At 40.3% G+C, this 26,711-nt stretch overlaps 2 protein-coding genes across 2 annotated transcripts; both read right to left on the reverse strand.

Annotated features, from left to right (window-relative positions):
• Positions 1–1,232: 1,232 nt before the first annotated feature.
• Positions 1,233–3,536, reverse strand: LOC146671617 (uncharacterized). The gene is made up of 5 exons (XM_085405203.1): positions 3,433–3,536; positions 3,281–3,353; positions 3,053–3,168; positions 2,656–2,730; positions 1,233–1,403 (listed from the first exon to the last, which is right to left on the reverse strand). The coding sequence occupies exons 2-5, from the start codon at positions 3,351–3,353 to the stop codon at positions 1,275–1,277; spliced, it is 393 nt and encodes a 130-aa protein (XP_085261329.1). The 5' UTR covers positions 3,433–3,536; the 3' UTR covers positions 1,233–1,274.
• A 17,147-nt stretch (positions 3,537–20,683) lies between these two features.
• On the reverse strand, positions 20,684–24,747 carry LOC146671618 (uncharacterized). The gene is made up of 9 exons (XM_085405352.1): positions 24,609–24,747; positions 24,264–24,382; positions 24,112–24,184; positions 23,963–23,999; positions 23,065–23,176; positions 22,667–22,741; positions 21,662–21,730; positions 21,345–21,413; positions 20,684–21,253 (listed from the first exon to the last, which is right to left on the reverse strand). The coding sequence occupies exons 1-9, from the start codon at positions 24,679–24,681 to the stop codon at positions 20,684–20,686; spliced, it is 1,197 nt and encodes a 398-aa protein (XP_085261478.1). The 5' UTR covers positions 24,682–24,747.
• Positions 24,748–26,711: the final 1,964 nt, after the last annotated feature.

Genomic DNA, 26,711 nt, shown 5'->3' on the forward strand with positions numbered 1-26,711 from the left:
CATGGGCCAGCTGAAGGTCATTTTGGGAGACGGATTCTTGTAGCAGAATGTGAATGCTGATCGACAAACAAAAAAAATGTTGGAGAAATGAAGGCTGAAGGATGCCTGGTAGGACACTAACAGCATAAAATAAAAGGAAAGCTCGCCACTCAGATGCTTTCCAAGTGTCCCGACCCTTCAGTGACTGTAGAGATCTGCTCATTTCTGATGGAGGCTTTAACATTCGGAGATAAGAGTCCATCTGTGAAATCTGTTGACCTACATACCAGTCTTTCATGGAGTTCTCTGAGTTCAGCCACAATCCAATAAGTTGCTTAGTCACACCAACTAAAACTGAGTGCATATATTCTGGTACAAATCCAAACACAATGTCAAACAAAGGAAGTCTGGAAAGTAAGGACATTCCTTTTACTCCACACTCTGAGGTGTTTTCATGGGAGCTTTCAGCCTCTCTTGCATTTTCAACAAACATATTCTTTGATCTTGATGCTTGTTTAGTTTCATCATATCGGTATGACCTCACAGATCCAGAGCCCTTTGGTACCACTGTGCCAGGGTGTAAACACCAGTCACAACCATATTCTCCATTGAATTGTTTGCAATTCCGGAGAAGTGGCCTCGCCACAGCGTCAGAGGAGCAAACCAAGCAGAAGACTTTTGATGAATGAAGAGTGCCTCTGCTGTCTCTCCACTGAAATGGATTTTGGGCTAAATCACAACATTCATCCACAAATGGTTTCAGAAATGTGTTCATATGAGGTTTTCCTTGGCCAAACCAAAATCCAGCAACTATCATATTTTCCTGTCTTTGTGTGTAAGGAAGTTCATTAATAACAAACTGAAGGGGCCAAATTGAGTATCTGGTGGTGCTAAAAATTGGTACTTCATCAAAATTCCATGTCAGTGTGAGATCATCTGCAGCTAGTTTACCCTCTCTGAGGAGATTCTGGTACATCATCCCATCCATCACATCTTTGATGTTATCATGCTCATCTTTAACTGTTTTAGGTAACAACTCAGTGCTGTGGTTCTCAAGGATACCTTTCAGAAGGTCTTTCAGGGATGAGTACAGAAAGAAGTTTCCATTTTGAATGCTGCTTGCTTTATTGAACACTGAGGCACAGTGAGAACAACAAGAATCAGGATTGTTTCCCATGAAGTTTTTACACTCTTGATAGTAAAACATTGTAAATGTGGTTGGACTTTGTCCTTGTGTCACTGTTGCCCAGGAGCGAATTGGTTCGTTACTCTGAAAAGACAAACAAACATGTGTTTTATATACACAAATAATATCGGCATAACAAAATGACTTGAGGAGAAACATCAATATTCCTTCTTACTGTGTCACTGCCTCTGTCAACTGCTGAAGCAGACTCCAACTGAAATGGAAAAATGTTGTGGTCCTGCATCTAAAACAAGGCCAAAACATCAGCCAGGCCTACCTATACTCTTAATATTTCATATTCACTTGATGAAGGTGCATTTCAGATATGTATATTAAACAAATTTGAAGCAGTTTGCATTTGTTAGCTTCATTATTTATTGCTCCTCTTAATGCAGCATTATGGAGACAAAATGTTTGTCTGCAGATAAAATCATTGTAAATCACTGGATCTTCAACCAGTTTAAAAATATTTTTTCTGACTTCCTTTCTTACCCTGTCTTTGCCATCTGTTGTGTCAGACGCTGAAGCAGATTCCAAATGTTGAGGAAAAATGTTTGGCTCCTGCGTGAAAACAAATACCAAATAATTATCCAGACAAGGCACAGGCCTTCATGTTGTTTACTCACAGTTTGTGAAAAACAGTTGAGCTGTGTTGGAGAATTCTGCAGAGGACTTAGGTAAACAGCTAACCTGGTTCACTTTGCTCATATTGACACCTGTTTTACTCTAAAGATATGAGTCCTTGAATCAATCAAAATGTATTTTTATTAGTGCTGTCAGCATTAATCTCTTTAAAATGACGTTAACGCCATAATGTCATTTTAACTTAATGGCGTAAGCGGTTAGCTTGTTATTGTTTAGCGGCGTCCAGCTCCACGCATGGGGAGATCCACGGTAACCAGCTAACGTAGATTTGCTGCGTTAATGCGGCTATGGCGTCAATGTCATTTTAAGTCTGACATCATGTCAAGTTCAGGGTTCATTTTAAGATTATAATCATGACCTATAGGGCCCTGCACGGTGTAGCTCCAACTTACATCAGTGATCTTCTTCTGCCTTATCGCCCCAGCAGGTCCCTGAGGTCTTGTGACCAGGGACCAGGGCTTGCTGGTTTTCCAGCATACAAGGTTAAAAACAAACAGTGACAGAGCGTTTGTATCAATGGCTCCCAGACTCTGGAACTCGCTCCCTTTGAGTTCGAGATCTGTGGACTCAGTCATTTCATTTAAAAAGCAGTTAAAAATGTATCTGTTTAAACTTGCTTTTGGTTGCTTTTGTTTGTTTGAGGTTGTATGTCCATTTCTGCTTGTGTGAAGCACTTTGTGATTTTATCTTGAAAGGTACTATTTAAATAAAATTTTACTTACTTACTTTACTTGAGATTAACGCTGACAACATTAATTTTTATATAATAACATGATGACATAACAAAAATGATCAAAGATTAATAACTCAGTAATGAACCATGTTCAGGCACAATGAGATCATACCATTTCTTGTTTGTTCTCTTGCTCTGTGCTTGTTTCCATCATGTCAGCAGAATCATCATGTGTTCTATTCAAGTCCTGCAGTGGTGAGGGATAAATTTAAGATGTATTTCGTATAATAAAAGAAGTGTGATCAGTTTTGTTATATTGATACCTGCCAGTGTGAAATGCATTACATGCACAGTAAATGTTACATTAAATACATTATCTTGTACTCGAGTATTGTGAGGTTATTTTTCTGAATGTCACAGTGCTCACACACAACCTCCACTCTGATGCATTGCATACACTATTAATCTACTGATCTTCACCGCCATTTGTTTTATTAAAAAAACAGTATATTTAAACTTTTATGGCTTTATGTTCCAGGATTTTTTTGTAACATTTAATAAAACATTACCTGTAAGTATTCTCTGAGCCTCCTTTTAAACTTTACTCTTGGTCCAATTTTTGGAATCAAAGTATTGATTCTGCCTGGCTCGAGACTTAGGAAAGCTTCTTTGTCAATACCTTCCTCTGCAACAAAACGAAGTATTCAAATTGAAATTAGACAAAAAATATATATCAATATGGCATTACAGTACAGCAGTAATTTATGAAGGACCAAAACCAAACTATAATAAAATACCTTCAAATCTGTGAATCAGCTCACTGAGATGCCATTCAGTTAATTTTTCCTGGACAAAATGACATGTCTCCATCTACAGAATCAAAACAAACACATCACACATTAATGAAACAATAGACCTGCTGATATAGAATAAAAAATAGCTGCCTTACCTGTAAGTAATCTTTGAGTCTCTTTCTAAACTTTACTCTTGGTCCAATTTTAGGAAACAGTAAATTAATTCGGATTGAATCTCCAAGGTTTAGAAACGTCTCCTTGTCAATGCCTTCATCTGAAATAATGCCAACAACAAAATAAAATATTCAAAAGTCAGATGAAGCTAACACTGCAAAACATTAATATTCATCAACTTTGAATATGAAAGACTTTTGTTTTCTATTACAAGTCATAAATCACAGGAATATCCAGACTGACTTCTAAATCAGTAAATTACGATGCTGTTCTAGTGCCATTACAGATACAACAATTCCCATTAAATAATAATAATAAACTCTTTAAATCCTTTAAATCTCTGCATGAACTCACTGAATCCCCATTCAGTTAGTTTGTCCTGGACAAATCCAGATGTCTCCATTGAATTTGCTGTGGGGACAATCAGCAATAACTGATTTATTCATATTTAAAGTATTATTCACTAAATAAGATCATTTACTTTCCTGTGTGGTTCTGAAGTGTCAGAGGTTTAAGTTTCTATGTATCTCAATAACCTTTTTCATGTGACAAGAGGAGGTAAATGTTTTTGTCTCTTAGCTGGATTGAACTGTTGCAACTTTTGCGACTTCATGTCACTCTGTAGAGTTCATCTAAATATCTAAAGTTTCCAGTTTAGTGAAATGTGTTTACACTGATACAAAGGTTTAAGTTTTATTTTTCATTTGATTTCATTTGATTTGGAATAATATGATTTTTACAGAGCCAAAGTTTTTTAAGGGGCAAAAAATGTGAAATTAGCAGGAAACTGTTGTAGCAAACATATTGACATTTTCACAAAAACATATTCTAAAAGATCTCATTAGATCTTATTAATTTCAGCGTTGATAGTTTACATACACATAATGTGCTACAGGCACTGTTTAAAAAATGTTTTAGTCTCTAGATGTCATTTATATAAAATGTATTTGTGATATCTTGTTTAATCTCTCCACTCACCTTTGCTGTCATCAACACGTTGACAAAAGCATGCATTTTTGTCATTGGCACTAAAACTATAGAGACTAAAGACCTGATACTTTACCATCAGCATACTTTTTTCTTCATACAAGGAAGCAAAAGCAACTGAACTACTCTAACCTTCATTTCTTACTTAATAGTCAACAGGAATAAAAACAAACAATAGGAAGGACACTGTCAAGACTGACAGGCAGGCAGGAGTAGTGTTGGCCGTATGACACTGATGCTCCCACACAAGCTTCAAACTCAAAGTTACATTTTCCTTGAACCACTATTTCAAAGGTTGCTTCATTGTGGAAAATCACATGTCCCATGTACATGATCACACCCCATCCTAGTTACTGAAACATGCCCTACCATCCCAACACATCCTGCTCCACCAAGGACACCTTCATCTACCTGCTACATTACATAAGTTTACAGAATCAACTGACCAATCAATCCATTGTTACAAAATTGTATTTATATCATTCACACAATGAATGATATAAATACTTTGATACAATCAGCAAATGGAAATTGAGATTTCATGTGCTGTCTCCTATTTCATTACTAGATGTCACTGAACAAAGCTTTGAATGAATGAACCAATTTTCAACAGGACTGATCAAGTGGTTCAATAGAGGTTCATGGTTTTATTTGCACATCAGGAGTTGGACCCAAACGCAGCATTTGGAAGATGGAGTGGTAAACTAAAAAGTGACCTTATTAACTTGAACTACGTGCAAAATAATTCAGATAAAAACAAAACAAACAAAAAACAAACAAACAAGGAGATCTGAATCTTCGAGGAAAACAGACTACACAAGACTAAGGAGCTTGGAAAGAAAAGCGTCTGGACTTCGCTTGAAGACGTTTCACCTCTCATCCGAGAAGCTTCTTCAGGTCTAAGGTTAAATAGTGGAGAGTCCCAGAGACTCCCAGATTTAAGCCCTATGGGAGAGTTCAAATAGTGAACAGAGGCAGTGGCTTACAACACCAACTGTCTGCCATCTATAATCCAGTTTTGAGATCCCTTCCCAGACACCTCAACACCCACACACATCATAGGGCCTTCTGACCTCAGGAAATCACATGATAGGGTGGGGCTAGGTTTCACAATGCCTGTGTCCCAATTCAGGGTCTGCATGCTTGAAGTACGCGCACTACGTACGGTGCGTACTATAAGTATGAGAAGTGTGGAGGTTTGTGAAATGGGACGGTATACGCTTCGTCGCGCTGTTCAGGTTGCCTAGCAACCATGATACTAACAGCGAGATACAGCATTGTTTGACAGAAATGAAGGAGAAAAATGTTTTGTTGGTCATTCATTTTTGTCATGACATCACTTTGATTAGTTGAGTATCTGAGGCTGAGACCACGGGACTGTAAAACATGATTGTTGGGCTTCATTTCTGTACTGAACAGTCATTTAAGATTAGTTAGTAAATAACAATTAATTAATGTTGTTCATGAGACTAAAGTCATCTCACTGTGGTAATGTAAATATAATATATAGATATATATATATCTATATAATGTATATTGTATATAATGTATATTGTAATAACATGATATTATGTTGTTCAAATGTGAAAAGTATATTGTGAGAACAATAAAGTTTTCACATTACATGTGATATAGCTCTATTTTTCTTTTGCCTGGGTGGGAGCTCTACGCTTTCGAAATGTTTCGCTTTGAAACCAGACTGAAATGTTTCTGAGATATCGTTAATTTCCAGTAGAGCCTGGAACTGAAGGAAGACAGGATTTTGGACAGGAAGGAGAGTTTAGAGATTGGTTTAAAATTTGAGAACACTGTTGCATTGAGATGTTTGTTTTGTTTTTTTTTTTGGTTTTTTTTGAGAAATGGGTTCACTATGGTATGGTTAAGATCGGCTGGGATGGTTTTAATAATGGTTAAAACTGTAGGTCCAATAGTGTCAAAGACACTATTATCTTTGACATTATTAAAAGAGAGAGGGGATAATAGTGTCACAGGACATTCACAGACACATTTACACCTAACACCCTTCTAGAAAAAGGCTTTGAGTTAATTTGCCCTTTCCACTTCCACAAAAACAGTCTATAAAGCACTGTCATCTTGTTGTTATTAATACATTGTTTGTAATATATAGCACCTTTTCACCAAAGCAATCGTCAGATAAGATATTCATTTTTGACAATCTAAGACTTTTTTCAGTATTATGAATATGTTCTCATAAATTATAAAGTCTAAGGAGCTTAGAAAGAAAAGCATCTGGACTTCTTTAAGTTGCTTGAAGACATTTCACCTCTCATCCGAGAAGCTTCTTCAGAGTCCCAGATTTAAGAGCAATGGGAGTGTCCCCCATGGGTGTAAAGGGAATCAAAACTGGATTATAGATGGCAGACAGTTGTAGACCGTGTCGTAAGCCACCGCCTCTGTTTACCCTCTGCTTTACCCTCTGTTTACCCTCTTTGAACAGAGGCGGTGACTTACGACACCAATTGTCTGCCATCTATGATCCAGTTTCTAGATCCCGTGCCTATGCACATCCTGGTTCTTCTGACCTCAGGAGATCACATGATAGGGTGGGGCTTGGTTTCACAATGAGTTCACCCGAAACTTTGGCTGATTGTGACCAACACCTGTTTTCACACCTTGGCTCATGTGATTAGGTAGAGGATCAATAGGGGGTCCATGTCCATTTTAGGGGATACTCCAATAGGGCTTGAATCTGGGACTCTCCACCATTTGACCCAGGAATGAGAGGTGAAACATCTTCAAGTCCAGACGTTTTTCTTTCCAAGGTCCTTAGACTACGATGACCTGGATGGCTGAGAACCCCCACAGACATAAACTATATTCGCTCCTCCAGGAGAAAGCTAAGTACCCCAAAGAGAGAGTGGCTCTTTCTGCTGCCACACAGAGGTCTCTGGACAGGAAAAAGAAGTAAGAAATTAAAGGGAAACACATGTTTTTATGGCAATGCTTTTTAGATCGAGTGATTAGTGGTGTATGTGGTACTGGAGTTGGTGAGTCTCCAGCATAGACTAGGAAGATGCAGCAGAAGCCAAAATGCCCCACTACCAACAAATACGATATTACTTCATTATTACTTTTAATTGATTCTAAATTTCACTTGATGTTATTTCTAAATGATTGTCCTCAAAAGTTATTTACATACATTCATTACTCCTTTCCTAGAGTCTTGAAGCCAAGCCAAAGACAACATGTTTGTGCCTCAGGACAGCTTAACCGTCAGGAGCAAGTCTGTACCGGTACAGATTGTAAAACATCTATTATAACACACCCATTGCCTGGTTTTGAACCTCCAATCCTCCCTCCTCAACCACCGGACGAAGCCCCCAAATGTTAAGGTTCAAAATTGAGGAAGGAGAGTACAAACCACCCATGGTCCAGAAGGTCTTGGTCAAACAATGATTTTAATGAATACACACGTGTGGGAAGAACACTCTGTACGCCGACAGCAAGTGATCTCCAACTTAATCAAAGCATGAACAGATATTTTATAGCATCAGGGTTTGATTTATTGACGCCCCTTCATGCGTCACAGATACATTTTATACATAGATCAGATCAACACCACAATGGCTTTTCTTTTTTTTTTTTTTTTTTTTTTCTTAAATGACATCAGAAACAGCAGTATGCGACATTACGTGATGGCAGAGCTTCAGTTTATCCTTTGTCATTTTTTTTTTTTTTTTTTTTTTAATAAATAGGACAGGGGGAATGAATGAGAGAAAGAGGGGGAGAGAAAGAAAGAAAACCAAAGGGGAGAAGAGACGGTGAGAAGGGGGGGGAAGAGAGAGAGAGAAAAAAAAAAAAGAACTCCTGGGTCACCTGTATGGAGAAAAAAAACAAACAAACAAAAAAAACAAACAGAGGAGACAGCAAACAACAAAGAGCAACATAATAATAGAGAAAACAAAGCACCATCACAATAAACTAGCTAGCCATAGATATCAATATTTACTAAATAATAAACGATATTGTGCAGCACGCAAGATAGACAGCGCACAGTGTGCTTTGAGGTAGCAGCCAAGAAAGCTTTAGTCCGCGTCTGTGAATACCCATGTGTGCATACCTGTGTGGATCAGCATGCTTGCATTCCAAAGGTTTCTCCATGTAATGATCTGCTAGGGAGTGTGGGGGGGCCACAGCCCCGTCCTCCAGGGTGTGAAGCGGGTATGGAGGAGATCAAAACTCCAGACATCCAGAGGCCCCCAGAACACAAGAGACCATGGAAGACCAACAGAGGGGCAGCCGCGCCACTGTTCCAGCAAGAGCTGAGGAGAGTCCCAGATGAGGGCTCGCCCAGCAGCCGCGGAGCAGAAGTCAGGGGGAGTTGCAGTGACGCGCCCGTGAGCTCCGCCGGCCCCCAGCTGCGCCTGAGTGACCGAGCCCCAGGCCGAGAGGCCGGGGGCACCCCACCTCCAAAGGGGCCCGAGCGAGCCCCAGGCCCCAGGCCCCAGGCCCCGACAAGCGGCCGCCAAGGAGTGAGCCGGTGTGTACCCGGACGCCCACCCCCAGACCACAATGGCTTTTCACCCAGAAGATCATCTTCTATTTTCATGGCTGGTACTTTCCGTTCTTGTCTTAAAGTAAATTGTTCCTCTTTCTTGCCGAGACAACAAGGACGGTTCCTCTTTTACCGAGACACTTTTGCAGTTACAACTAGACATAACTAATCTCTCCTCTAAATAAATTTAACTCATGTGTGTGTGTGTCACGACCTCACATGCTCTTTCTCAATTCACCTGTTGCACTTCTGACCTTTTACCAGACCAGAGGCTCACTGAGACTATATGTATGTCTTCTACTAAATAAATGTTTTAACCAAGAACCTCTACTTAAAAGCTTAATATAAAATGATCTGATATATAAGTGTTTTGTAAGCATGTATTGCAATTCCTTCTATGGCTCCAAGTCACTTGCACAATAGATTGTCCGAACATCGCGCCGAACAAAGCTTCCGACCCCCAATTAATTGACCGAGCTCCAACTCTTTAATAAGCACAGATATGCATTGTGTATGAAATAGTCATAACTGCACCTGAAATACAAGGTCAACATAATAACTGTATGCATAACATCTTAAGGCCTTCTTAAAGCTATCTGTTACATTGTTAAAGCCTCGTCTTAGCCTGCTGCTCAAAATAACTTCCACTTCTGCAAAACTCTCCAAGCCTGTTTCCTGTCCTATTACTTTTAGCCTTTCTGAAAGACACACACTGTTCAACCCCTGAATGCAATATAAACTCCAGATTATATTATTAATGCAATGGTAATGATGACAATTATTTAACAATAGCAGTAAAATAATTTCCCTGCTCCACATCACATATTAATAAAAGTAGCAGTCTTCAGACACAACCTGCTTTCGACGTATAAATAAAGATCTTTGTTTACACACTGGCATGCTGTTACATTAATTGTAAGGGGCAAGTTTGTACTTGTCCAGTAATTATTGTACCAGTATAGTACCAGTAAACATTGTAGTCATTCTTTCTTAGCTCAGTGTCCGCAAAACTTTAAACATTTTTTGTTTTTTATAGATAATTAATTACAGTTCTAACATTATTTTAGTCACATATTCATAAATGCAGCAGTCTTCAGACGCACCCTGCCTTTAATGTATTTAAAGTCATGCCCTAACTGGAGTTTTTACTCTTTTAATGCAAACCTTTCACCACTAAGACTTTAGTCAATGCTGCTAACCACACGATGGTCCTTGAATTAGCTTTGAAAATTCACATGAATGAACTGTTGCTCACCGAGTAGAGCCGTATTGTGAGAGGGTCACCATGGCTATTAGCCAGGCCAGCTTCTGGGAGAAGGGTTCTGGCCCCTGTTTTTTTGTTTACAGTGTGATGATGTGAGGGGAGCCGCGGTGGAGCAATGGACTCCAGAATGAGATGGGGATAGGAGGGTTCTCCTCTTCTGCCTGGGACGAGGCTGGTCTGGACCCTGCTCTGAAGGAGGAATTTCGGTCCTGCTTGTGAACACCTAACAAACATTTATCCTTTGTTGTGGGACAGTTACATTGTGGGACAGGGTGGGAGTTTAGCGAGCATAGAACATTGTGTTTTATATGTTTTTTTGAAATTGGGATTATTTATTTCTGGGGATTTTAGTACCTTGACAACATTTTATTGCTTGTTTTTAGAATTGTTTTTCATTCTTCCTCCCTGGTTTGGAAATAAGCTGTTTCTGATGAGACTTACATCATCTATGTGCCCTGGGTTTCTGACTCGCGCACTCTCCCCTTGTATCTAAAGAACCAGCCTGTATAGTAAGACATTCGCACCAGCGTGTCTACATATTCACGAACAAAAACATCACAGTGCTGTTGGTTTGACTGTTGCCACTCGCCAAAATAATTTGTGTCAACAGCTGATTGTCAATGAAGGAAAAAATAAGTAGCTATAGTTAAATGTAAGTCAAAAGAAGCTAAATTGAAAACACTTAAAAACAGTTGTGTACCTAATTACTCTGGCTTTGTTATCTGTCATGTTTTAGTGATGCATATATTTAATATCAACTGCTTATAGCTGTAAGTTCAGTTTTATACAGACAGTCAGACAATTTAGTTGTGGTCAAAATACAATATTTAAGTGTGTATGATTTATTCATTGCATTTTTTTTTCTTCAAGGGCTTTAACTACCAGATGCATGCTTAATCATCAAGGTAAGTAAATCCCAAATGTACTGTTTGGGAAAACCTGCAGTCTGTTGAGACTGAAGAAGTCACTTGGATGAGTGACAAAACATTTGTCTCACTGAAAACACTACGCGCAGATGAACACAATCAGCCTTTTGGGCTATAGTTACCAATTTGTACATTGTTTCCTTCTTTATCTATGCTGAGTTTTCAGTTCTCTGAGTCATATCAAAGTGTTTTAGTACTTGGTTTTAATGACTTATGAAAAGGAAAAAAGATACAATCTCTGACATCTTCAGTATTCTGATTATTTTTTCATAAACTATAAACTACATTCACTCCTACAGGAGAAAGCTAAGTGCCCCAAAGAGAGAGTGGCCCTTTCTGCTGCCACACATCGGTCTCTGGACAGGAAAAAGAAGTAAGACAAGAAATGGAAACACATGTTTTGCATTAATGCTGTTGAGATCCAGTGATCAGTGGTGTATTTGGACTTCTTTAGGGTTGGTGAATCTCCAGCACAGACTAAAAAGATGCAGCAGAAGCCAAAATGCCCCACTACCAACAGGTGTGAAACACGGCTGTGGGATGTTATTACTTTTTGGTTCATTTTGTGTTTCCCTTTATGCAATTTCCAGATTATATTCTCCAGAGGTTATTTACATACAGTGGGGCAAAAAAGTATTTAGTCAGCCACCGATTGTGCAAGTTCCCCCACCTAAAATGATGACAGAGGTCAGTAATTTGCACCAGAGGTACACTTCAACTGTGAGAGACAGAATGTGAAAAAAAAAATCCATGAATCCACATGGTAGGATTTGTAAAGAATTTATTCGTAAATCAGGGTGGAAAATAAGTATTTGGTCAATAACAAAAATACAACTCAATACTTTGTAACATAACCTTTGTTGGCAATAACAGAGGTCAAACGTTTACTATAGGTCTTTACCAGGTTTGCACACACAGTAGCTGGTATTTTGGCCCATTCCTCCATGCAGATCTTCTCGAGAGCAGTGATGTTTTGGGGCTGTCGCCGAGCAACACGGACTTTCAACTCCCGCCACAGATTTTCTATGGGGTTGAGGTCTGGAGACTGGCTAGGCCACTCCAGGACTTTCAAATGCTTCTTACGGAGCCACTCCTTTGTTGCCCGGGCGGTGTGTTTTGGATCATTGTCATGTTGGAAGACCCAGCCTCGTCTCATCTTCAAAGTTCTCACTGATGGAAGGAGGTTTTGGCTCAAAATCTCACGATACATGGCCCCATTCATTCTGTCCTTAACGCGGATCAGTCGTCCTGTCCCCTTGGCAGAAAAACAGCCCCATAGCATGATGTTTCCACCCCCATGCTTCACAGTAGGTATGGTGTTCTTGGGATGCAACTCAGTATTCTTCTTCCTCCAAACACGACGAGTTGAGTTTATACCAAAAAGGTCTACTTTGGTTTCATCTGACCACATGACATTCTCCCAATCCTCTGCTGTATCATCCATGTGCTCTCTGGCAAACTTCAGACGGGCCTGGACATGCACTGGCTTCAGCAGCGGAACACGTCTGGCACTGCGGGATTTGATTCCCTGCCGTTGTTGTGTGTTACTGATGTTGACCTTTGTTACTTTGGTCCCAGCTCTCTGCAGGTCATTCACCAGGTCCCCCCGTGTGGTTCTGGGATCTTTGCTCACCGTTCTCATGATCATTTTGACCCCGCGGGATGAGATCTTGCGTGGAGCCCCAGATCGAGGGAGATTATCAGTGGTCTTGTATGTCTTCCATTTTCTGATGATTGCTCCCACTGTTGATTTTTTCACACCAAGCTGCTTGCCTATTGTAGATTCACTCTTCCCAGTCTGGTGCAGGTCTACAATACTTTTCCTGGTGTCCTTCGAAAGCTCTTTGGTCTTGGCCATGGCGGAGTTTGGAGTCTGACTGTTTGAGGCTGTGGACAGGTGTCTTTTATACAGATGATGAGTTCAAACAGGTGCCATTCATACAGGTAACGAGTGGGGGACAGAAAAGCTTCTTACAGAAGACGTTACAGGTCTGTGAGAGCCAGAGATTTTCCTTGTTTGAGGTGACCAAATACTTATTTTCCACCCTGATTTACGAATAAATCCTTTACAAATCCTACCATGTGAATTCATGGATTTTTTCTTCACATTCTGTCTCTCACAGTTGAAGTGTACCTCTGGTGCAAATTACTGACCTCTGTCATCATTTTAAGTGGGGGAACTTGCACAATCGGTGGCTGACTAAATACTTTTTTGCCCCACTGTACATTCAGCATTCCTTTCCTAGAGTCTTGAAACCAAGCCAAGGACAAACGGTTTGTGCCCCCAGGACAGTTTAACTGTCAGGAGCAAGTCTGTACTGGTCCAGATTGTAAAACAACTTTATAACACGACCATTTCCTGAAGTCATTTTCTAGATAATCCTTCTAAGCTCATTGCCCACCAAGGTTTAAACTGTTTTTTCTATAATTAATTATAATTCTAACATCATTTGTCACATATTCACATAAAATGTCACATAAAAGTAGCAATTTTCAGGCACAACCTTGTTTCAACGTATAGACAAAGATCTCTGTTTACACTCTGGCATGCTGTTACATTAATGTAGCTTCACACAACCACAGATGCACAGCAGGCATTCAGTGTGGACTTTGTTTCAGAAATGACTGAAGAATAAGAAATTGATGGGACCAAGAAACAATATAAGACATTTATATAAAAAGTATTTCTGTAATATTGTGTGAATTGATGCGTTCACTGCAGCACCACGCTGATTTCATATTTGTGCACTTGTAGCATTCAGTGTTCAGTTTTTTCTCCCACACTGCCATGTGTGTCTTTTAAACGATGTTTGATTTAATTTAAAATGTCAGATTGTTTTTTCTTTTTAGTTTTAGGTCAACTTACGGCATAAGTCTATATACGAGCTTCTTTTCTGTTGTTTGCTTCACCGATGGTTCATGACCCGGTAAACATGTTTAACATGGTATTAAACAAGTGTTCCACCCCAGCCTAGGCAACCGGCGTGCAACACAGAAAAAAAAAAATAAGGAAAAAAAAACTACTACGGTTCTCCACCAAAATCCCAAAACGAAAGTATCGACAGCTATTTACATCAAAGCAAAATAGGACATTTATTTACATCAAAACACCAAACTGTTTACAACCGGGGGGGAAGATCGCGACCATGACAAACTGAAACACAGGGCTTAAATACATAGAAGGAGCACTCAGGGAATGGACAACAGGAGGGAAACACAGCTGGGGCAAATCAGAACTGACAAGACAAGGAAGCGTAAACTGAACACACTGAGATAAGACAGACTTTCAAAGTAAAGCAGGAAACACATAACAGTCACGCCTAAAACAAAACACTGACAACACCGAATCGTAACACAAGGGTCCTACTTAGATATTTAATTCTGGCCTATGATAAGGTAATAAAGCCACATATGAACAGTGGTCATGTTTATTTTTCAAAAATCTCTAAACATCATTTACTGTATTTACACATCCTTTTTTCTTTTTTTTTTAAGGAACGACACTAAAATTTGAATTGACTCTGAATAGCAGCACAAATCCAGAGTGAAGAAGGAGGCCAAACAGATTTTTCAGGCATATTTAAAGTAATAAGACTAATTATAATCATTTTTATGTAGCAGGATACAAACATTCTTGAGCAAATCAATCTGTATTATATTCAATAGACTTGCACACATTGCAACATTAAACAGAATAAGTCTCATCAGCCATTACACAATAATATGAGGTAATATGAAGCTTTATGATCTGTTATCTCAGTAATAGCAATCTGTATCAGGATGCAGTAAACCACATTGATCCACTCACCCCGGATTTTTAGCGTTAATTCACGAAATGTTTATGTGTCACAATAATTTGCATTTCATTTTGAATAGAGGTAAACTGACATGTATGATAAATACGTAGTGAATACAAAGTTGGGAAAGGCAAGCTTTTGGCTGTTTACCAATCACTCCATAATTTCCTCCATATACAGATAATACACATACAGTACTGAGTGATATAATCCTACATTACACTGACTACATTATGTCCACACTGTCACACCAAAAGAAAACGTAAGCCACAGATCTCGCACACATATGAACAAAATGACTCCAAACTCCTTTGAAAAAACTTCATCATCGTTCATTTTTCCAAGATTTTCACTGTAGTAAAAACAGCCATGTGCCATGATATACAAGACAGAGAAAGCACCTTAGCTGTGCTGGAACTTTAATATCTTTCATATGAGTTTGGTAAAGTCACCAGCCAACCATTCACATCCATGCATTTACACCTAACCTCCCTCAAAAAGAAGGCTTTGGGCTGAGTTGTCCTTTCCACTTCCACAAAGATACTCCTTGATGCACTGTCAGGAATCATCCTGCTGTCCTCTGCATCACGTTTGATATAAAACAGCTGGACCACAATGACTGAAATAGCCGAGCACACACAGTTGGATGTGCAAACACAGTTCTCTTTAAACCTGACGATGAACTGTATTTCTCCATAGCAGCCATTCTTGAGTTTTATGACACAGTCTGTTCTGTCTGCCTCTTCACCCTTTACAGAGTAAACAGTATTTCTGTTGATGAAGCTGTCAAAGGCTTCCACTGATCTGAATGAAACAGGTCGATTTAAGAGCTCTTCTATTGCTAGTTTTATGGATCCTGTGATATCCAGATGCCGTGAATTTCCAAGCAGATTGTAACAATCAGTGGTTTCATTTACTGGTGAAATGCTGGCTAACGGAGAATTTCCGTTAGAAACAAGGGAGCGAAGGTGACTCGGCAGAAGCTGCCAATAGAGAAACTTGTCTTGAATTTTTTGAGGATTGTAGTTTATGTTGCTAAGCAGTGCCCTTAAATTTGCACTGTTCCTCTCAAAACTGAATGCTGATGTTGCCCAGAGAGGCCCCCAGTTACGCACACAGTCAGCTAAGTGGATCAACTTGATGGCAGTTGAATGAAACGTTTTCTTCACCATAGAGTTCTTCCATGTTTCTAACAAAGAGTACTAAGTTCTCATGGGCCAGCTGAAGGTCATTTTGGGAGACGGATTCTTGTAGCAGAATGTGAATGCTGATCGACAAACAAAAAAAATGTTGGAGAAATGAAGGCTGAAGGATGCCTGGTAGGACACTAACAGCATAAAATAAAAGGAAAGCTCGCCACTCAGATGCTTTCCAAGTGTCCCGACCCTTCAGTGACTGTAGAGATCTGCTCATTTCTGATGGAGGCTTTAACATTCGGAGATAAGAGTCCATCTGTGAAATCTGTTGACCTACATACCAGTCTTTCATGGAGTTCTCTGAGTTCAGCCACAATCCAATAAGTTGCTTAGTCACACCAACTAAAACTGAGTGCATATATTCTGGTACAAATCCAAACACAATGTCAAACAAAGGAAGTCTGGAAAGTAAGGACATTCCTTTTACTCCACACTCTGAGGTGTTTTCATGGGAGCTTTCAGCCTCTCTTGCATTTTCAACAAACATATTCTTTGATCTTGATGCTTGTTTAGTTTCATCATATCGGTATGACCTCACAGATCCAGAGCCCTTTGGTACCACTGTGCCAGGGTGTAAACACCAGTCACAACCATATTCTCCATTGAATTGTTTGCAATTCCGGAGAAGTGGCCTCGCCACAGCGTCAGAGGAGCAAACCAAGCAGAAGACTTTTGATGAATGAAGAGTGCCTCTGCTGTCTCTCCACTGAAATGGATTTTGGGCTAAATCACAACATTGTTACGACTGTGACCGTAATTGTGTGTGGATTTGAGTGTTTAGGTGCTCCTCCGGGATTGGTGCATCCAGGGTGGATGGCTCATACCGATTGGCTGAGGACTGGGAGACAGCGGATAAGAAGAGCCCGCCAGGGACTGCCCAGTCATTCATCCTCGGCCCAACCCAGCCGGCAGACCGGTCACTGTATCGACGTATTATGTAATGTAAGAGCATGTAGGGGTGGACCGCCTTTTTGGTTGATCAGTTTTCTCCTGTTTTTGTTAGGTAGGGAGGAAAGTGATTGTCGTTTTGTTTAGTTCCTTTGAGTAGGTAAGTTTCGTTTATTTTTGAGATAGGCTGCTTTTGTTTGTTGTTTTGGCCTTGGGTTCACCCTGAAGCTATGATATGCTCCCTTCCTTTGTTTAACCGCACCTATTGTAAATAAATCACTGTCACAAAATAGTAAGTGTGTGACGTGCTGCTTGGGGTTGGACGGGGATGGATCACCCTTTATGTTGTGGTCTGGCCGCGCCTAGACGGGCCATAACATAATTGGGGGCTCGTTTCTTTTCTCGCTTGTTGGTTTGTGGGGTTGGCGTGTTTTTTTTCTGGTTGGCGGTTTTGTTTTTGTGTGGGGGTGTGTGTGTGTGAGTATGGAGTTTTCGCTGGACTGTTTTGTGGGAGCACCTTCATGGGAAAAAATTGACAAGTGTAAGAAAGCGGACCTGCTCATTGTGGCTAATTCTTACGATGTGGAAGTGTCTTACAGTGCTCGCAAGGCAGAGTTGAAGGATGCCCTGGCTGAAAGGCTAGTGGAAAAAGGTGTGCTTCTACCACGGGGAGATGATGCGGAAAACAAGCCAGTGACGGGCACAGATGACACTGCATTTGAAGCGGCTGCTGACGCAGTTGATGCGTCTGCTGCTGGCACGGAGGCTGATCGGATTTTTGAATCCGGTGGAGGTATGTCCACTGAGGATCTGCGCCTCACGCTCCGCATAAAGGAGGTGGAGACCCGCAACAGACAGCTGGAAGTGCAGGCTATGCATCTCCGTATCAGGGCTCTTGAGCTCGAAAGGGGCTCAGCGGGTGTTTCCCCAACGTTGTCAAGCACAAGTGCTTCTTCTGCTGGGTTTGACATAAGTAAACACATCAAGTTGGTTCCCCCGTTTCGCGAGTCTGAGGTGGACTCCTATTTTAGTGCATTTGAGCGCATAGCCGCTGCTTTGAAGTGGCCGAAGGAGTTTTGGTCCCTCCTACTCCAATGTAAGCTTGTGGGGAAAGCCCGAGAGGTGTGTTCAAGCCTGTCTATGGAGCAGAGTTTAGACTATGAAACTCTTAAGAAAACTGTGCTGCAGGCGTATGAACTTGTCCCTGAAGCATATCGCCAGAAATTTAGGGTTCTTAATAAAGCTGCTAACCAGACTTTTGTTGAGTTTGCGCGAGAAAAGAATGTGTTGTTTGAGAAATGGTGTTGTTCATGTAAAGTTAAAACCGTGGAAGAGTTGAAAACTCTTATTTTGCTGGAGGAGTTTAAAAAGTGTCTGCCGGAACGCATCGTGACTTATTTAAATGAACAAAAGGTGTCGTCTCTCACTAACGCGGCTCTCCTGGCTGACGAGTTTGTTTTAACACACAAAAGTGTGTTCCGTGCACAGAATTCGTTTCAGGAAAATTTATCTGAACGAAAATGGTCTCCAAGTGCAGTGCGTAAAAACGTACCACAGTTTAGTGATAAATCAAACGGTCGGGAATGTTTTTATTGTCACGATTTAGGGCATCTGATTGCTGCGTGTCCAGTATTAAAAAGAAAAGAAGCGAGGGGCACTAAATTTCCCGCAGGCGTGGGTTTGATTAAAACCGCTTGCTCGCCAAAAGTGCACGTGGAGGCTGAACAAAACCCGAAAACTGACGTTGATCCGCAGTTTCTACCATTTGTGTCATGTGGCTTTGTTTCGTTGACAGGTGAAGAACATGATAAAGTGCCAGTCACGATTCTTAGAGATACGGGTGCGTACCACTCGTTTCTACTAGAGTCTGTGCTGCCTTTGTCTGAAAAAACATCCTGTGGTTCCGACATACTAGTATGGGGAATAAAAATGAGCGTCACCAAAGCCCCTCTGCATATGGTGCACCTGCACTCGCCGTTAGTGTCGGGCTACGTTAAAGTCGCCGTGCGCCAGCGATTACCAATCGAAGGAGTTTCCTTCATTCTTGGTAATGATCTAGCTGGTGGGCATGTTTTTCCCCCGCCAGAAGTTGTTGATATTCCTGCCCTTGCTGCTGACTCAAGCTCCACTGCTTCAGAGGTGTTTCCTGCGTGTGCAATTACTCGTGCTCAGGCTCGTAAAATGGGTGAGATTGTGGATTTGTCGGGGTCGTTTATGGCTACGCTTGATGAAGACGACTCTTTCGTGTCACCCATTGATTCTGTGAAACTCTCCACATGTGACGTCCCTGAAATGATACCTGAGGACATTAATCAGAGCTTGAATATTACCAGAGAGCTGTTGATCAAAGCACAGCAGGGTGATCCTTCACTGGTGCCTTGTTTTTCCTCTGTTGTGGACAGAGAGGGATCTAAAGCTCCCGTAAAATATTTCATTGAGAATGGTGTACTGTTGCGATCTTGGTCTCCTGATTCAACTGATTTGCATCGGGTAAACCAGGTTTTGGTGCCAAAGGAATATAGACCCCAGATTCTCAGTCTCGCGCATGATGCCTGCTTAGCTGGACATCTTGGGGTCAAAAAGACGTATCATCGTGTATTACGTAACTTCTTTTGGCCTGGTTTAAAATCAGATGTGGTGAAATATTGTCGTTCGTGTCATACATGCCAAGTGGTGGGAAAGCCAAATAAACCGATTCCGCCAGCGCCTCTTCACCCGATTCCAGCGCTGGGTGAGCCGTTTGAGAGAGTTCTATTGGACTGTGTGGGCCCGTTGCCAAGAACAAAATCAGGCCACCAGTACATGTTAACGGTAATGTGCAACTCCAATCAAAGACTTATGCGCTGGTCCTTGTTGTTGCAAGATTTTAACTTGGAGATCAGTTACAAGAAAGGGAAGGATAACGTATTGGCTGACACCCTGTCTAGAGCACTGTCTCCTTGAATTAAACATTTTGGGGTTAATGTTAATTCTTGGGTAAGGGGGTGTTACGACTGTGACCGTAATTGTGTGTGGATTTGAGTGTTTAGGTGCTCCTCCGGGATTGGTGCATCCAGGGTGGATGGCTCATACCGATTGGCTGAGGACTGGGAGACAGCGGATAAGAAGAGCCCGCCAGGGACTGCCCAGTCATTCATCCTCGGCCCAACCCAGCCGGCAGACCGGTCACTGTATCGACGTATTATGTAATGTAAGAGCATGTAGGGGTGGACCGCCTTTTTGGTTGATCAGTTTTCTCCTGTTTTTGTTAGGTAGGGAGGAAAGTGATTGTCGTTTTGTTTAGTTCCTTTGAGTAGGTAAGTGTGGCATGAATAAGGCACGGCGGGACCACGGAGCCACGTTCAGAGCCAACTTTATTTGATTCACGTCACACCACACCCCCAACACCCCCTGAGTCCCCGTGTTTTAACACGGCGGGCGTGATTGCGGATGCCGTGCAGGTGCGTCCGCACGGCCCCGCAGACCACGCCCCACCACAGTAAGTTTCGTTTATTTTTGAGATAGGCTGCTTTTGTTTGTTGTTTTGGCCTTGGGTTCACCCTGAAGCTATGATATGCTCCCTTCCTTTGTTTAACCGCACCTATTGTAAATAAATCACTGTCACAAAATAGTAAGTGTGTGACGTGCTGCTTGGGGTTGGACGGGGATGGATCACCCTTTATGTTGTGGTCTGGCCGCGCCTAGACGGGCCATAACAACATTCATCCACAAATGGTTTCAGAAATGTGTTCATATGAGGTTTTCCTTGGCCAAACCAAAATCCAGCAACTATCATATTTTCCTGTCTTTGTGTGTAAGGAAGTTCATTAATAACAAACTGAAGGGGCCAAATTGAGTATCTGGTTGTGCTAAAAATTGGTACTTCATCAAAATTCCATGTCAGTGTGAGATCATCTGCAGCTAGTTTACCCTCTCTGAGGAGATTCTGGTACATCATCCCATCCATCACATCTTTGATGTTATCATGCTCATCTTTAACTGTTTTAGGTAACAACTCAGTGCTGTGGTTCTCAAGGATACCTTTCAGAAGGTCTTTCAGGGATGAGTACAGAAAGAAGTTTCCATTTTGAATGCTGCTTGCTTTATTGAACACTGAGGCACAGTGAGAACAACAAGAATCAGGATTGTTTCCCATGAAGTTTTTACACTCTTGATAGTAAAACATTGTAAATGTGGTTGGACTTTGTCCTTGTGTCACTGTTGCCCAGGAGCGAATTGGTTCGTTACTCTGAAAAGACAAACAAACATGTGTTTTATATACACAAATAATATTGGCATAACAAAATGACTTGAGGAGAAACATCAATATTCCTTCTTACTGTGTCACTGCCTCTGTCAACTGCTGAAGCAGACTCCAACTGAAATGGAAACATGTTGTGGTCCTGCATCTAAAACAAGGCCAAAACATCAGCCAGGCCTACCTATACTCTTAATATTTCATATTCACGTGATGAAGGTGCATTTCAGATATGTATATTAAACAAATTTGAAGCAGTTTGCATTTGTTAGCTTCATTATTTATTGCTCCTCTTAATGCAGCATTATGGAGACAAAATGTTTGTCTGCAGATAAAATCATTGTAAATCACTGGATCTTCAACCAGTTTAAAAGTATCTTTTCTGACTTCCTTTCTTACCCTGTCTTTGCCATCTGTTGTGTCAGACGCTGAAGCAGATTCCAAATGTTGAGGAAAAATGTTTGGCTCCTGCGTGAAAACAAATACCAAATAATTATCCAGACAAGGCACAGGCCTTCATGTTGTTTACTCACAGTTTGTGAAAAACAGTTGAGCTGTGTTGGAGAATTCTGCAGAGGACTTAGGTAAACAGCTAACCTGGTTCACTTTGCTCATATTGACACCTGTTTTACTCTAAAGATATGAGTCCTTGAATCAATCAAAATGTATTTTTATTAGTGCTGTCAGCATTAATCTCTTTAAAATGACGTTAACGCCATAATGTCATTTTAACTTAATGGCGTAAGCGGTTAGCTTGTTATTGTTTAGCGGCGTCCAGCTCCACGCATGGGGAGATCCACGGTAACCAGCTAACGTAGATTTGCTGCGTTAATGCGGCTATGGCGTCAATGTCATTTTAAGTCTGACATCATGTCAAGTTCAGGGTTCATTTTAAGATTATAATCATGACCTATAGGGCCCTGCACGGTGTAGCTCCAACTTACATCAGTGATCTTCTTCTGCCTTATCGCCCCAGCAGGTCCCTGAGGTCTTGTGACCAGGGACCAGGGCTTGCTGGTTTTCCAGCATACAAGGTTAAAAACAAACAGTGACAGAGCGTTTGTATCAATGGCTCCCAGACTCTGGAACTCGCTCCCTTTGAGTTCGAGATCTGTGGACTCAGTCATTTCATTTAAAAAGCAGTTAAAAATGTATCTGTTTAAACTTGCTTTTGGTTGCTTTTGTTTGTTTGAGGTTGTATGTCCATTTCTGCTTGTGTGAAGCACTTTGTGATTTTATCTTGAAAGGTACTATTTAAATAAAATTTTACTTACTTACTTTACTTAAGGAGATTAACGCTGACAACATTAATTTTTATATAATAACACGATGACATTAATAACAAAAATGATCAAAGATTAATCACTCAATAATGAACCATGTTCAGACACAATGAGATCATACCATTTCTGGACTGTCCTCTTGCTCTGCGCTTGTTTCCATCATGTCAGCAGAATCATCATGTGTTCTATTCAAGTCCTGCAGTGGTGAGGGATAAATTTAAGATGTATTTCGTATAATAAAAGAAGTGTGATCAGTTTTGTTATATTGATACCTGCCAGTGTGAAATGCATTACATGCACAGTAAATGCTACATTAAATACATTATCTTGTACTCGAGTATTGTGAGGTTATTTTTCTGAATGTCACAGTGCTCACACACAACCTCCACTCTGATGCATTGCATACACTATTAATCTACTGATCTTAACCGCCATTTGTTTTATTAAAAAAAACAGTATATTTAAACTTTTATGGCTTTATGTTCCAGGATTTTTTTGTAACATTTAATAAAACATTACCTGTAAGTATTCTCTGAGCCTCCTTTTAAACTTTACTCTTGGTCCAATTTTTGGAATCAAAGCGGAGCTCACGGGCGCGTCACTGCAACTCCCCCTGACTTCTGCTCCGCGGCTGCTGAGTGAGCCCTCATCTGGGACTCTCCTCAGCTCTTGCTGGAACAGTGGCGCGGCTGCCCCTCTGTTGGTCTTCCATGGTCTCTTGTGTTCTGGGGGCCTCTGGATGTCTGGAGTTTTGATCTCCTCCATACCCGCTTCACACCCTGGAGGACGGGGCTGAGGCCCCCCCACACTCCCTAGCAGATCATTACATGGAGAAACCTTTGGAATGCAAGCATGCTGATCCACACAGGTATGCACACATGGGTATTCACAGACGCGGACTAAAGCTTTCTTGGCTGCTGCCTCAAAGCACACTGTGCGCTGTCTATCTTGCGTGCTGCACAATATCGTTTATTACTTAGTAAATACTGATATCTATGACTAGCTAGTTTATTGTGATGGTGCTTTGTTTTCTCTATTATTATGTTGCTCTTTGTTGTTTGCTGTCTCCTCTGTTTGTTTGTTTGTTTGTTTGTTTGTTTTTTTCTCCATACAGGTGACCCAGGAGTTTTTTTTTTTTTTTTTTTTTTTTTTTTTTTTTGTCTCTCTTCCCCCCCCTTCTCACCGTCTCTTCTCCCCTTTGGTTTTCTTTTTTTCTCTCCCCCTCTCTCTCTCATTCATTCCCCCTGTCCTATTTATTAAAAAAAAAAAAAAAAAAAAAAAAAAAAAAAAAATGACAAAGGATGAACTGAAGCTCTGCCATCACGTAATGTCGCATACTGCTGTTTCTGATGTCATTTAGAAAAAAAAAAAAAAAAAAAAAAAAAAAAAAGGAATCAAAGTATTGATTCTGCCTGACTCGAGACTTAGGAAAGCTTCTTTGTCAATACCTTCCTCTGCAACAAAACGAAGTATTCAAATTGAAATTAGACAAAAAAAAAATATCAATATGAAATTACAGTACAGCAGTAATTTATGAAGGACCAAAACCAAACTATAATAAAATACCTTCAAATCTGTGAATCAGCTCACTGAGATGCCATTCAGTTAATTTTTCCTGGACAAAATGACATGTCTCCATCTACAGAATCAAAACAAACACATCACACATTAATGAAACAATAGACCTGCTGATATAGAATAAAAAATAGCTGCCTTACCTGTAAGTAATCTTTCAGTCTCTTTCTAAACTTTACTCTTGGTCCAATTTTAGGAAACAGTAAATTAATTCGGATTGAATCTCCAAGGTTTAGAAACGTCTCCTTGTCAATGCCTTCATCTGAAATAATGCCAACAACAAAATAAAATATTCAAAAGTCAGATGAAGCTAACACTGCAAAACATTAATATTCATCAACTTTGAATATGAAAGACTTTTGTTTTCTATTACAAGTCATAAATCACAGGAATATCCAGACTGACTTCTAAATCAGTAAATTACGATGCTGTTCTAGTGCCATTACAGATACAACAATTCCCATTAAATAATAATAATAAACTCATACCTTTAAATCTCTGCATGAACTCACTGAATCCCCATTCAGTTAGTTTGTCCTGGACAAATCCAGATGTCTCCATGGAATTTGCTGTGGGGACAATCAGCAATAACTGATTTATTCATATTTAAAGTATTATTCACTAAATAAGATCATTTACTTTCCTGTGGGGTTCTGAAGTGTCAGAGGTTTAAGTTTCTATTTATCTCAATAACCTTTTTCATGTGACAAGAGGAGGTAAATGTTTTTGTCTCTTAGCTGGATTGAACTGTTGCAACTTTTGCGACTTCATGTCACTCTGTAGAGTTCATCTAAATATCTAAAGTTTCCAGTTTAGTGAAATGTGTTTACACTGATACAAAGGTTTAAGTTTTATTTTTCATTTGATTTCATTTGATTTGGAATAATATGATTTTTACAGAGCCAAAGTTTTTTAAGGGGCAAAAAATGTGAAATTAGCAGGAAACTGTTGTAGCAAACATATTGACATTTTCACAAAAACATATTCTAAAAGATCTCATTAGATCTTATTAATTTCAGCGTTGATAGTTTACATACACATAATGTGCTACAGGCACTGTTTAAAAAATGTTTTAGTCTCCAGATGTCATTTACATAAAACGTATTTGTGATATCTTGTTTAATCTCTCCACTCACCTTTGCTGTCATCAACATGTTGACAAAAGCATGCATTTTTGTCATTGGCACTAAAACTATAGAGACTAAAGACCTGATACTTTACCATCAGCATACTTTTTTCTTCATACAAGGAAGCAAAAGCAACTGAACTACTCTAACCTTCATTTCTTACTTAATAGTCAACAGGAATAAAAACAAACAATAGGAAGGACACTGTCAAGACTGACAGGCAGGCAGGAGTAGTGTTGGCCGTATGACACTGATGCTCCCACACAAGCTTCAAACTCAAAGTTACATTTTCCTTGAACCACTATTTCAAAGGTTGCTTCATTGTGGAAAATCACATGTCCCATGTACATGATCACACCCCACCCTAGTTACTGAAACATGCCCTACCATCCCAACACATCCTGCTCCACCAAGGACACCTTCATCTACCTGCTACATTACATAAGTTTACAGAATCAACTGACCAATCAATCCATCGTTACAAAATTGTATTTATATCATTCACACAATGAATGATATAAATACTTTGATACAATCAGCAAATGGAAATTGAGATTTCATGTGCTGTCTCCTATTTCATTACTAGATGTCACTGAACAAAGCTTTGAATGAATGAACCAATTTTCAACAGGACTGATCAAGTGGTTCAATAGAGGTTCATGGTTTTATTTGCACATCAGGAGTTGGACCCAAACGCAGCATTTGGAAGATGGAGTGGTAAACTAAAAAGTGACCTTATTAACTTGAACTACGTGCAAAATAATTCAGATAAAAACAAAACAAACAAAAAACAAACAAACAAGGAGATCTGAATCTTCGAGGAAAACAGACTACACAAGACTAAGGAGCTTGGAAAGAAAAGCGTCTGGACTTCGCTTGAAGACGTTTCACCTCTCATCCGAGAAGCTTCTTCAGGTCTAAGGTTAAATAGTGGAGAGTCCCAGAGACTCCCAGATTTAAGCCCTATGGGAGAGTTCAAATAGTGAACAGAGGCAGTGGCTTACAACACCAACTGTCTGCCATCTATAATCCAGTTTTGAGATCCCTTCCCAGACACCTCAACACCCACACACATCATAGGGCCTTCTGACCTCAGGAAATCACATGATAGGGTGGGGCTAGGTTTCACAATGGCTGTGTCCCAATTCAGGGTCTGCATGCTTGAAGTACGCGCACTACGTACGGTGCGTACTATAAGTACGAGAAGTGCGGAAGTGAGAGGTTTGTGAAATGGGACGGTATACGCTTCGTCGCGCTGTTCAGGTTGCCTAGCAACCATGATACTAACAGCGAGATACAGCATTGTTTGACAGAAATGAAGGAGAAAAATGTTTTGTTGGTCATTCATTTTTGTCATGACATCACTTTGATTAGTTGAGTATCTGAGGCTGAGACCACGGGACTGTAAAACATGATTGTTGGGCTTCATTTCTGTACTGAACAGTCATTTAAGATTAGTTAGTA

This window comes from Rhamphochromis longiceps, linkage group LG4 (assembly GCF_057381845.1).
Source record: "Rhamphochromis longiceps isolate RC_006_pf linkage group LG4, R_longiceps_female_GT1.1, whole genome shotgun sequence".
NCBI classification, from domain to species: Eukaryota; Metazoa; Chordata; class Actinopteri; order Cichliformes; family Cichlidae; genus Rhamphochromis; species Rhamphochromis longiceps.

Excerpts from the sequence above, each read along its gene's own strand:
- LOC146671617 (XM_085405203.1), bottom strand. The coding sequence starts at position 3,353 with ATGGAGACATGTCATTTTGTCCAGGAAAAATTAACTGAATGGCATCTC. Across the intron at positions 2,731-3,052 it reads GGCTCAGAGAATACTTACAG|GACTTGAATAGAACACATGA; the intron begins GTAATGTTTTAT and ends TCACCACTGCAG. Across the intron at positions 1,404-2,655 it reads AAGAGAACAAACAAGAAATG|GACCACAACATTTTTCCATT; the intron begins GTATGATCTCAT and ends TTTTAGATGCAG.
- LOC146671618 (XM_085405352.1), bottom strand. The coding sequence starts at position 24,681 with ATGGAGACATCTGGATTTGTCCAGGACAAACTAACTGAATGGGGATTC. Across the intron at positions 24,185-24,263 it reads GACTGAAAGATTACTTACAG|ATGGAGACATGTCATTTTGT; the intron begins GTAAGGCAGCTA and ends TTGATTCTGTAG. Across the intron at positions 21,414-21,661 it reads CAACAGATGGCAAAGACAGG|ATGCAGGACCACAACATGTT; the intron begins GTAAGAAAGGAA and ends GCCTTGTTTTAG.